This window comes from Ochotona curzoniae, unplaced genomic scaffold (assembly GCF_017591425.1).
Source record: "Ochotona curzoniae isolate NIBS_2020 unplaced genomic scaffold, NIBS_Ocur_1.0 scaffold_4701, whole genome shotgun sequence".
NCBI lineage: Eukaryota > Metazoa > Chordata > Mammalia > Lagomorpha > Ochotonidae > Ochotona > Ochotona curzoniae.
Window position 1 is genome coordinate 22804856 of NW_024467122.1, and position 13371 is coordinate 22818226.

At 37.8% G+C, this 13371-nt stretch overlaps 1 protein-coding gene across 2 annotated transcripts in view; it reads left to right on the forward strand.

Moving 5' to 3' along the window:
- MDGA2 (MAM domain containing glycosylphosphatidylinositol anchor 2) overlaps positions 1-13371 on the forward strand; it is a 665568-nt gene that overhangs the window by 435191 nt on the left and 217006 nt on the right. For both annotated transcript variants that reach the window (XM_040969572.1, XM_040969573.1), the window contains exon 5: positions 8597-8729. In XM_040969572.1, the coding sequence (XP_040825506.1) occupies positions 8597-8729 (133 nt within the window). The remainder of the gene's footprint in view (positions 1-8596; positions 8730-13371) is intronic.

Below are 13371 nucleotides of genomic sequence, written 5' to 3' on the forward strand. Positions count from 1 at the left end.
CCGGAAAGAAATCTCTCAAGACAGTAGTGATGCTCATGGTATTATCTACTGGAGAAGTGAATGGTCCCCTCATACTGGTGATTTGAATCTTGCAGGACCAGTTGGCCACATACTTCCCTAATGGTGACTTCATTTCAGTACTTTGCTTTACTATCAAAAGTCAGAGCAGGAATACAAGGAAGCTAAGGAATGGTGACTTGATGATATTAGCATTTAGCTTCTGCATCTAAGGCACTGATCAGGGGCTCAATTTCACTTAGCAGAGGTAAATGTCCAGAGTAGCTGGGAGTGGCCCAAGCCAAAGCCAGGAGCCTGGAATTCAGCCTACATGGGTGGATGGGTCACAGGTACTTAAGCCATCACCGTTTGACTCTCACAGACCACATTAGCAAACACTTGGAATTGAGGGGGAAGCCTGACCTGGACATGCAATGCAACCATGAAGTCTATAAATAATGAATTGGTAAGCTAAACACTTCCTTTGATGAGTTTTTAGAGAAATCTGTTCTTGCTATCATGAAAAATAAGCCAAAAACCTTTCAGCAGATTACTCACCGTACTATTACACTTAATGTTAATTCAGCAACTAGATGTTTATTAAAATTTGCTGCCATGACTCCTTAGCAGCATAAATCTAAAAGAATTGACTTTCCTTAATTTATTTTTAGTTTATTTTCTAGAATCAACTGGAAGCAATAGGAAAGTTAACCATTTCTACCAGACTGTCTGAAAATATTTAACTATTGAAGCACCATAGAGAATTACGTTGTTTCCAATTGATTATTAGTATGACAATATTTATGGAAAGGGCAGAAACATGCAAAAGTAAGAATAAAGCAAGAAATATAGCATGGGCTGTGTTGTGGCATAGCTGGTAAACCTGTTGCCTGAGATGCCAACATTCGTTATTAGCACTGGTTCATGTTCAGGCTACTATGTTTGTAATTCAGCTCCCTGCTGACAGCCTGGGAAGAGAAGCAGAAGATAATCAGTGTTTGGGCCCAACATGCCAGAGATCCAGATGCTGCGCGTGGCTCCTACCTTCAGCCTGGCCCAGTGCTGTCTGCTTTGAACATCTGGGGAGTGAACCACTCGGTGACAGCTGGCTGTTCTCTCCCCAGATGGAGCTCAACTTCCACATGGTCATCTTTCCTGGTTTCAGATGAGACACAGACATCACGGGTAATTAGGCATAGTAGATCAACAGCTAAGGAAAAGTAGCTACAGTGCAGGGATACACAGAAATTTTATGAAAAAATGCCTACTTAATTTACTTCCACTTAATTTCCTGGCTAGTTCACCAATATCATTGGTAAACAAGAAATATTTATTAAGCAGTGGATTTGAGAGCTTCTGTATATGTTGATGTAAATATATCTGTAATATACATTATTATATATATTCATAATGTATATTATGAATATATGTGTGTGTGCATCCTCTCTCCCTAGTGGCCTTATAAATTATTTAATTTATTACAGATAAATCACAGCCAAATCTTAATAGTGAGATAGTGAGTCGTAAAGAGAAGCCATATTATTCTGATAAAGAAAGAAACTTATAACTGCTGAAATCTGTAAAGACTTCAGAGGGTTTTTTGTTTGGTTTGTTTGTTTTAATAATTTAAGTAGCAGCTGAAAGTGATTCATAGCAAGGGTTGGGCAGTGCTTTGTTCCTTTAATACTGAAATGCAGGAAATCATAAACGCCTCTCAACAGTTGTTGAACTAATTGGATGGAAATGAGGAATTTATTTTGCGGAATAAGGACAAAGTGGTTTAGCCAGACTGTGTAGATTCTCAAATGACAACTCAGAGTTTAGAAATGACCTTTCATTACAGGAGAGTCACTTAGGGTTTTCTAGCGTACAAATGACACGACAGCATTCGGAGTGATTACGGTAAAGAGAACCGTAATGCTTTGCAGTAAGCGGCACATGAATGACTTAACCAGAATATGTACTCAAGCAGTATTTGCGGAGTCAGTGGTTGTTAAGGTTTGAAAGAAAGTATCCCGCCTATAGGATGGGAAAAGACCATTTGTGGTAGGAAAATTAAAGAATGATTCGTATACCGTGCTGTCAGTGTGTTTGGGGGCATGGGGATAAGTAAAAAAGTAGATTGATTACACCATGCATTCTGAGCCTCAGCTGTGGGGAGAACACTGATGATTGACCTGTGAAAACTGATAGCAGGATCGATACAGAGAATGAAATAGTGAACTCATTGAGCTGCTGTGTCTCAGTGTGTGCTGTCTGCGGAGAGTCTTCCAGATAATTTTCAAAAGGCTTGGAGAGAAAGCAGAGATCAGAAGTGGAGATAGGAATGTGGCATATATATACATATATATATGTATAATATATTAATATATAATTATATAAGAACATATATACAAACAGAAGCAGCAACCCTAATTATGATATATAGATTATTATACTTTTAAGAATGGTTGTGCTGTCATATCTACAAATGTTTTAAGTTCATCTATAATTGCACTGCATTATGTAGGCAGTTGCATATATATCTACTTACATATATCTACATATATGTTGGATCTTTTATGGTTTTGTTGATTTTCATTCGTTTTATTTCTTTTGTGAAATTTCAAGATTTGCCTAATTTTGATGTTTTGTCTTTGTATTTCCTTCTAAAATTGAAAATGTAATCTACACAAACTGGTAGGAAATACCTGCTTTCTTATTTATTGTGTACAAATATCTATTATATGTGACCCAGCAAATGCATTTTCCTCTAATACGTTAATCTAGAATTATGTTCCATTTGTTTATTGTCTGTTGAGTTCTGATCAGATACCCTTTGGTAGCAAATTTGGAGGTAAAATGTATATATATAAAGCAAAGCCATGTGTGCTGTAGGTTAATGCAGTGTTTTGGATTGTGAAAGTTCATTTTCAAGCTAGCTCCTCTATATATGTGCTCTGCTAGAAGCTCAGTTTATGATGCTAAACACAGGGCCGATGTTGCTCCTTCTAGATACTTAACCAGCAAGGGGAAGAGACTGGCAAAAATGAATCCCTTTCCCAAGTAAATGTAGAAATGAAGCTGTTAGAAACAGGAGAGTGGCTCATTAAAATAGAACCTGCCTATTTGAGCAAGGAGGAGAGAGAGCTTACTGTGCAAGTGAGCCTTTTGGCAATGCCTGAACGGGGAGGGGATGATAGAGATGAAGAGCCACATATATGCAAAGGCCAGTGAAGGCAGGAAGTCGGATGGGTAAGGGCTCTCACGGAATAGAGTCAGATCAAAAAAGCAAGAAGCATACTTATTGCACAGTGTCTTCACTTATGTCTGTAGTGACTTTGTTCATGTGTCAGAACAACAGGAAATCATCCATGTGATCTAGTGAAGATGTGATCACATTTAATGTGTTTTTTTAAAGCAAGGTAAGTTATAACTATGTGATGTACATGTGAATTAGCTTACCATCTCATGATAGATAAGCATAGCAAAACATGTTGGATATCTATATGGTTTTTATTTATCATACATATTTAGGAAATAATAATAGGAATATTAATAGGAGTAATAATAGGAAAATAATCTTATTAAAGTATGGGCCATTCGAACTATACTGAGACAGATAGGATTGTCTCAGGGGAATACTGGATTAAGGGCACTAGACTCCATCAATAAGTAAGGAATAAGTGAAGGCACAGACGATGGCTTGATTGGCTAATTCTCTACCTCCAAGTGCTGAGAACCCATGTGGATACCCATTCATATCCCAGCTGCTCCACTTCAAATCCAACTCCCTGGCCAGGACAAACAGCAGAAAATGGCCCAGAGCCTTGGTACCCAAGACTGTGTGAGAGACCTTAAAGCAGCGCCTGGCTTTCAGTCAGCTCAGTTCTGGCCCACGTGTCCACTTGGGGAGTGAACAACAGACAGATTTTTCTCTCTCTCTCTTGTTCTTTGTAAATCTGCCTTTTCAATAAAAATGAGTAAATCTTAGGAAAAAGTTAGAAAACAAAAGAATAACTTAAGTGGTACATATGTAAATGTCAGCAAAATGACGTAGTTGAGCACTAAACAATGAACATGTAAATAAAAAGCTGTAATTGAGTAAGATTACTTTTATTAAGGAGAGAAGAATAATGCTGGAGGAATAGTTTCATAGTCCAGTTAAAGATTCATGGAGTTTTAGATGTCTGTGGAATTTGAAAATTTGATATACACACTGAAATTTGTTAAAAAATTGTAGTAAGGCTTGTCCAATAAATTTATAACCAAAAAGGAGCAACACATATACAGATTTTTTGGGCAGCTTTGAAACAATCTCTTGACAATACCAGTACTTCAGTAGTAAGACAGGAAGAAAAGTCAAAACAAATATAAAGTATAAAGAGGGGTAAAAATTGCTACATAATTCAAAAACTTTGAGCAAATAAAGTTGTCTGAGTAACTAGCTCTATTGTTTCAATTTTTTTACTATTATTATTATCATTTCATGATACAGTTCCATAAGCTCCTGGGATTTCCCTTATCTCAGCCCCAATACCCTACCCCCCAACCTAGTTCCTCTATATCATTACTAAAGTATAGTTCTTTATACACAGTCATATGTCCATCATTGCGGGCATGGACTATGGCAGAGACTCCAGCATCCTATTGTCACGATATAGTAAACAGTTTCATTGTCTGGAAGTAGAGATGCATACTACATTGTATCCTCACATCTGGATTTGTTGGTCTTCATTTCACAGCTACTGTACATCCCCTTAAATGAAAAGTCACAATAGAAAATAAACAATAGAAAGAAAAATAGAAATTTGCAATGCCATGAAGCTAAATGACATGTTACTAGATATGACAGCCTCCATTACACAGCTACTATACATCCCCTTAAATGAAAGGCCACAAAACAAAATCAACAACAGGGAGAAAAAAGAAATTAACAACACCATGAAGTTAAACATCATGCTACTGAATGACTAATGTGTCCCCAAAGAAATAAAAAAGAAAATCAAGAAACTTCTTGCAAAAAATGACGCTACTGTATGATTTATGAGTCGTTGAATAATTTAATCTGAAGAAACTTATGAAGAGATAAAACTAATAACAAAAACATCAAAAATCTATGAGATTTTGATCTCTGATTTTTGTTGGTGAAATGCCTCTTCTACATAACAAATAGATGGGTTTTGTTTTTTAATCCAGTCTACTAAGCTATGACATTTGATTGAGCTTAAGCCATCTACATTCAGGGTTAATGTGTATGGGTGGTACTTTGGTCCTGTCATATTAGCAATGAGTTGCTCATTGATTTAGTCCTCTGTTGTCATTTTACTGGGATGTTCTTCGTATTTGCCTTTGATTTTGTTGGGTGTATTCCTCTTCTCTGTCAAGAGAACATCTTGAAGTACCCTTTGTAGGGCAAGTTTGGAAGAGGCAAATTCTTTTAACTTGTCTTTACTGTGGAAGAATTTTATTTCATTTTCAAAAACAAAAGAAAGCTTTGCTGGATATATTATCCTAGGCCGACAATTTTTTCTTTTAGAATCTGGAATATGTCACTCCTGGCCTGTAGCATTTCCTGTGAGAGATCTCCTGTGAGTTTAATTGGCATTCCTTTATATGTCAATTGTTTTTTTTTTTTTTTTTCACGTGCACAATTAAGTATCTTTTTCCTTATGTTCGATTGAAAGGAGCTTGTGTCTTGGTTAAGATTGCTTTTGGTCAAGCCTGTTGGGAGTTTTGTGCCCCTCCTAGATGTTGTTTCCCAATTCTTTCTCTACATGAGGGAAATTTTCCCTTATTATTTCATTAGATATATTTGTAAAACCGGTTTCTCTTTCTGCACCTTCTGGGACTCCCATAACTCTTATGTTAGGCCTGTTATTGGTCTTTCAATTCTTGAATACTTTTTTTGGCTGGATCCAGCTCTGCTTCCAGCTTTTTGTTTGCTTCCCACTGATGACAGGAAATATCTTCCAATTCTGAAATTCTTTCTTCTGCTTGCTTCATTCTATTTTGTAGACTCTCCACTGTACTTGTATTTTGCTCTTCTGTGTTCTTAATTTCTGATATATCAGCCTTGATTTACTTTATTGCTGCTGTTTTTGTGTAACATATTCCTTAAATTCTTTGGACTCTTATATGTGCTTCTCATTGTTGATCAAAAGCTTTAAAATGAGTTTTCTGAATTCTGTGTACCCCATTTTCTCGATGTCTTCCTCAGTTAACTCTGAGTTTGGCATAGGGTTTTGCTCTTTGCAGGGGAGTTTTCAATAATGTTCATTTTGCCTTTGTGTCTTCTTTTGCTCTTGATCATTGTACTTCTGGTTAGCAGATTCTTCTCCTTGGGGCAGGTTTCTAAGCTGTGTCACTCACAGGTCTACAGTTTGATTTTACTTATTGCCGTTGGTATACAACTCTTTGCTTGCAGCAACTTGTGCCACTCCCTCCAGCTAGTTCCAGGATTGGGTTCTTATGTTAGATTTCCACCATGGTCTCCGTAGCCCCAGCTCCTGGCTCACCACTCTCCACCTCCTGTGATATCATGCTGAGTTGCACTGTTGTCTCTGCAACCTTTCTCCCATTTTCGTTTGGAGCAGGTCCCAGGACTAAGGAGACACCAGGTGTCCTATATAGCTAGATTGTTAGTGGTGCTGATCGTGCAGGAACCTGTTGAATGTTAGGTCTGGGTGCCACACAGACCAATTTTGACTCATACCATGCCACAGTCGGTATTATTTTCCTGTGGGACCAGTGCAATCCACTGAGCTCAGTGGTTGCTCATGAGCTCAGCACATGTATAGTTCATTGTTGTCCCTTGCGGTGCTAAAATTTTTGCAACACTGTACAAATTGGTGCCTGACATGCCACTACTAGAGTTCTTGATCTGCTGGCCGTCAGGTCTGAGGGCTACCCAGACCTGTCTTGCATGGAACCTGTAGAATGCCACATTGCTGTAGTTCACTGATTCAAAAACTTTGAGTAAATGAAGATTTCTGAGTAACTAGCTATATTATTTCATTTCTTAAAAGTATCCCTTCCAATCTACTATCCTTTTTAGACCTTTTAATGTATAATTTTCTAGATTTTTCATGAGATAGTTCCTTAGGCTTAGGGATTTACCCTTCCTCCCTCCTCCTCTCCCATTTCCCACCACTGTTTCTCCCTGTATTATAACAATAGTGTATAGCTTCCACAACAGTCACAAGTCCACCATTCTGCTATTTAAGTGCATCCTGACGTGTAAGTATAGACGATGGTATAAAGTCTAGCATTCTATTACCAAGATATATCTAACAGTTTTGTTGGGAGTCCATCTTTAGTTCAGAAATAGAGATGCATACTGCAGTGTATCTGCACAGTATACTTGCCTCCATTATACAGTTCCTCTAGATAAATATCTGTATATACATATTTTCTAGGATTCTTATTTAATTAGCATGTGAGGACTGTCTAATACAAGGAAGTATTTTAACTGTAAATTACAGAAAAACACAGAGCCTTCTGTGTATATTTGTAAAGAAAGATGAATGTATTTCCTAAAAGAAAATCAAGAAAATGAGAGGTTAGCGGTGAAATTGATTGAAGAATATAGTTGGATAACGAATCAAAGACTTTTAGCCTCAATGCCCATGTACACTGAAGTAGAAATTAATTTGACACACTTGGAAAATTGTTCCTAAGTTTGGACATTTTTTGAGGTGAACAAAGTATGTTTATGACTCAATCGCTTGATAGCTTATGAAAATATTGTAATGCTTGGAACTTCACTAATTTTATCCCATTAAAATGAAAGGAAGTCAGTTTCATACAGGTAATATCTAAAAATAATATTTTGAAAATTGCTATCTGAAACATGAGGTTATTAGACACAGTAAATAGTTATATGTATAATTTTGAGATGAATTTAGAAGGCAAAAAAAAATCTTAGTGGACTTAATTTGAATAGGACAGGAAGGCTGTTCTTTTAAACATTATTATTGTTTATTTTTACTCTGAGCAAGTTTTATGGTCTCTTTTGGTCAGAGAAGAGTTTGTAAGCTACTTCTGAGTCCTTGCCTGATTTGTGGAGACAGGTTTACCTGAGAGACCTAATCTTTGAATTCCTAAACATGAACTAACAAGAACATTAACAGCATTGAAACCTTGTTTTCATTCAGTTGTAGAATTTCTGCATATACATTTATTGGTCATTAGTTTGATTTCATTAACTTTGTTCTAATGACAATGTTTTATTTATTCGGTCTTCCCCAGAATCTCTTTTTTTCCCCATAAAATTTCATGTTGAAGGCTGCATAGCTTGTAATTTTTTTTGAACAAGCTCCATTATGGAGTGCGCTGTTCTGATCTTTGCATATAATTTGCATAACTATCACCAGAAATAGAATTGACCCTTAACGAAAATAGCTTCCTAGGACAATATGATGAATTTTCTTTGTAGTTTGTTGGGGTTTACTTCTGGATACAAGTTTGGTTTATGTTTAGCGTTGGTTTTAATGTAGGGTATTTATCATAAAAATAAAACTGGGCTTTTATGATAATAATGACTTAATGCAACATGACGTGGTGTTTTGTGCGCTCTGATCACCACTGGGTTTTTCTGACAATCTTCTTTACGTTTCAGGGGGAAACAAAGATCTTAAAGCTGAAGAATCTTCGACCTCAGGACTATGCCAATTACAGCTGCATTGCCTCAGTGAGGAATGTGTGTAACATTCCTGATAAAATGGTCTCATTTAGACTTTCCAATAGAACAGGTATGGGACGGTCTCCCTGGTTTCAATGTATGTATGCTGTCTACCCATACTGTTTTAAAATGTTCCTTAATATTCTTGATAGTGGTGTCTATAACATCAACAGGAATTTTTTTCCAGAAAATTCAGAGATATAGGAAAAAGCTTTGATAAATGAGCAGAGTAAAAATTCCTAGCATATACTGTATGCCATGTGTTTGTATATAGAGCACGCATAATTATAGATCCTTAAACACTGTAAGTTTTATTCAAAGATATTTCTCAGGAATAGTAGATTCTTCAAATAAAAGCTGAAGAACCTTTCTCTAACTGTTTTTAAGTGAAGAGATATAATTACTAGTTTCAGGTAGTTGTGGGTAGGACAGTATTTCTGTAGAAAATATCAAAACATTAACAAATCTACAAGTTACTAAATCTACTTGCATTTAGGAATATGGGCATCACAATCACTAGATTGGAGTTGTTAAAGAGCAAAGAGGAAACATGAAGGAATCGTCTGTCTATAATCATGTACAAGGAATCACCCCGCGGAATCATTGGTTGAAAAATATTTGAGGAAACCCCAATTTTCAGCCACACTGTGCAATTTTTTTTTTTTTGCAAGTAACTGTCTTAACCTAAGGACCTCAGAGACCCTCTTCCAATGAACAAAAGCCTCTAAACGTGTAGTCTAGCTCTGTCTATATTGTTCCTGCTTCTGTCTTTTTTTTCTACTCCCCAGATACAGTTACACAAATAACTATCCTTTGATTCATTTTCTCATGAATGCTGAAGTTGTAGGAGACAAATGATTGGTTAATACGCATAAAGGATATAAACATGCTGTTTTCTTGTTGTTCTTCCAACAAGGAACTTCCAGCAGCTGTAGCTAGACCACTGGATTAACACATTAAACCAGGACTGCAATGCAAGAAAACTGAAGTGTGTGTGTGTGTGTGTGTGTGTGTGTGTGTGTGTGTGCATTGACTCAGTGAAAATACATTTATTTAAGTTGCTAAAATTTTGAAATTCTCATTCTTTTATTCATTCGTCAGAAATGTATTAAGTTCTTATAATATAGGAATATTGGCTAAACTGCAAAATGTCTTGTTAAGGATTGGAAAAGGAACACACCAGCACAGAAGCAGTGGGAGAAGTAAACCTTATCAAAAAGAATGAGCAAGCCTTATAGAAATGATGATGCACAGAAAAGAAGTGTAGAATCTTATAGACCTACTCTTAAAACCTTAACAGAAGGTGATGACGACAAGTTACTTCAGGAAGAGAAAGTAGGTTATAAAGAAATGAAAGCAGAGAAAATTTAGAAGAATTGACTAATTCCGTTGTTCTTGGCTTGAATTGTATTCTGAGTTATTATAGCTAATTTTTCCCTAATTTCTTTAATATATTTTAAAAATACACATTATGCAAAGAAAAGTTAAAATCAGAAATAAATCTTGTGCCAATAAAGACATGGCAGCAGAATAAGGAAGAATAAAATATTGTATTACTGTCAATGTTACAACATTGTAGTTGAGTAGTGCTTTGTTAACTTACATTGTTTTATATATGTGTCAAGCATCAGCCCTAAAGATCCCCACTATTTGGTACATTTTTTAAAAGATTTATTTATTTTTTTATTACAAAGATATACAGAGAGGAGGAGAGACAGGGAGGAAAATCTTCCATCCAATGATTCACTCCCCAAGTGACTGCAATGGCCAGTGCTGCGCCGATGCAAAGCCAGGAGCCCGGAACTTCCTTCTGGGTCTCCCAAGTGGGTGCAGGGTCCCAAAGCCTTGCTCCATCCCTGACTACTTTCCCAGGCCACAAACAGGGAGCTGGATGGGAAGTGGAGCTGCCAGGATTAGAACTGGTGACCATATGGGATCCTGGTGCGTTCAAGGCGAGGACTTTAGCTGCTAGGCCAAGGAGCCGAGCCCCATTTGGTACAATTTTAAGTATCTGCTTCCCCTAGTTCAGCTTCCTGAAGATTTGTGTGCTGGTTAAAATTGTATTGTCTGCCAATCCTCTGTAACTTCATAACTTGTTCCCACCAATGTGCTGTAACCTCATGGAGCTATATCTGACAGCTGTCTCCACCAACCCCTCACAGCTCTCCCCATTAATCCCCACCACACACCAATTCCCCGTGTCTCCAACAGCCCTATCCACCAATCCCTCATGGCCCAGTGATGCCCACCCAGTGCCACAAAGCAGGCACACACCTGCAGCTGTGTTTCCATTCCTGTGCTGCCTCTCCTCGTCCTGCCCTCCTCTGTCCTGCCCCCTCTTACTCCTCCAGTCCCAATTCTCTTGCAGCCCCCTCCTGTCACCAGGGCAGGAGACATCCCTCTGCCTCTGCTCTCATCCTGTAATCCCCACCCTGCTGGAATAAAGTACCTGCTAGGTGTCTGGCTGCATTTAGTGTTTCAACTTGTTGTGGCAAACTTATCCCAAAGAGAGCTTGTTTATGGAGTAAAGACATAGCAAGAAGTTATGCTGTGATGAGTTTTATGCAAGACAATAGAATCTCGGTTTTTGTCTCATATAAAAGAGCTTTTTTTTTTCTTTTCTCTTCTCTTCTCTTCTCTTCTCTTCTCTTCTCTTCTCTTCTCTTCTCTTCTTTTCTTTTCTTTTCTTTTCTTTTCTTTTTTATTGGAAAGGCAGATATACAGAGAGGAGGAGAGACAGAGAGGAAGATCTTCCATCCAGTGGTTCACTCTGCAAGCGGCCACAACAGCTGGTTCTGAATCAATCCAGAGCCAGGAGCCATGAGCTCTTCTGGGTCTCCCACGTGCATACAGGGTCCCAAGGCTTTGGGACTGCTTTCCCAGGCCACAAGGAGGGAGCTGGATGGGAAGCAGAGCTGCCAGGATTAGAACCGGCGACCATATGGGATCCTGGTACATGCAAGGAAAGGAGTTTAACCACTACATTATTGAGCCCAGCGCAAAAGAATTTTCATGTGGACAATTTCAGGGGGTAAAACAATATTTATTTAAGAGAGTGAGAGTGGTCTTCCTCCATAGTGACAGAAGGAATCTCCAAATTTGGATAGATCCCAGAAAAAGTGAAAGTGGTGAGGTGGTTTCTTTTATGCACCATCTCAGCCAGGGAGTCAAAACAAAAAAAAGGGGGGGGTTGGTGGTACTCATTCACAAAAGGGAAGTAGTGTCTAGCACATTAGTTAGAATGAAAATGACATCAGAAGGATGCAACTGGTAGCTTGCTTCTCCCGTTCTGATGATAAGCTGAAAAATCAAGCATCATCTCTGACTGTAACTCAGAAATGATGGTTGTTACAGGCCATGTGTCCTTGTTTCTGTCATAACTATAAATGATGGCAATTGATTGCTCAGTTTGTCCCCTTAATCTCCCTTAAGGGGACTGAGGAACAAAACTAGGGAGGAAGAGCCCTTGGGAGGGTAAAAAAAATGAGAAGCAAGATTTTATCAAAGTTAACTTCACTAGGACTGGAGATCTTACCTGCCTATTGGCCTATCTGATTCCCCACATTATCCACGTGGGACATAAATAGATGTCTTCAAATGGATCATGTGTTTTTCTTTCTGATCTGTGAGGCTAAAGAATCCTGGCTGGATTGTTTTGAGGGTGAACTAAGACAACATATGAGATAGGTAAAGTTTAAAGGAGACGATGGCCATAAAAGGGCATTTAATTCCTGAAATTCTTTAAAGCAAATGAATCCTTTTATTTCGGAGATTAAGGACTCTATTCTAGTCCTTACTCCTGTGATATGGAAGGCACAAGTCTTTTAACTATAATGTGTCTCAGCATTTGTGTTTCTGTCCCATGCTTAATTTTTCATGTTAGTTTGTGGTATGGCTAAACAAACAAATAAAAGTTACTAATTTTTTTTTCTTTATTATTACGTTATAACAAATCTAGGTTGAGTTTCCCTACAAGATGAGAGTTGGAGTTAGGGTAAGCAGCTTGTTTAAAAGCACAAGCCACTCTAACCCTTCATCCACTTGTCTGGTCATGGGTCTCAATACTTTACATATTCAAACCAGGTTTGTCTAGGCTTGTTGACCTTCTGGTTGTGCTCAGAGTTGTAAGGGTTTGTGCATTTGAAATAGCTGGAATCATTGGTCTCAAAGTACACGGGGAATCAATTAAGCTTAGAGCATATTCATTGGAGCAGATCCTAAATTGCCAGCCAAGTGCATTTAAGCTGTCTCATTGTTCTATCTACATAGGAGAGAAATGGAATCTAATCAGAGAGTCAGTTCTTCCATTTGAGTCTCTCTTTAAAGACAGTAACCTAGGTCGACTTCCCATGTTTTTAGTTCTACTTTGTAAAATGTTGAGGAAACTGTATCCCTCATTGTGGGAGAGAAAAATTCTAGCTTGTTCAGTTCATCTCCTCCTCTGTAACATCTATTCATAAAAATACTACATTTGGAGATTATTTTTGTTATAGGGTCAAATAATTGATCAATAACTATATTTGACAAAAAAACAAATTTTGTTGTGATGTCTCTGCAGTCAAATAACTTCGGTTGCAGTACATGCCCAAATGACACAGTATATCCTTTGTTTATGTGAAAGGCAGAGTTACAGAGGGAGAGACAGAGATCTGCTTCACTTCTAATTGAGCTAATCAGAAGCCAGGATTCAGGAGCTTCTTCCGGGTCTCCCC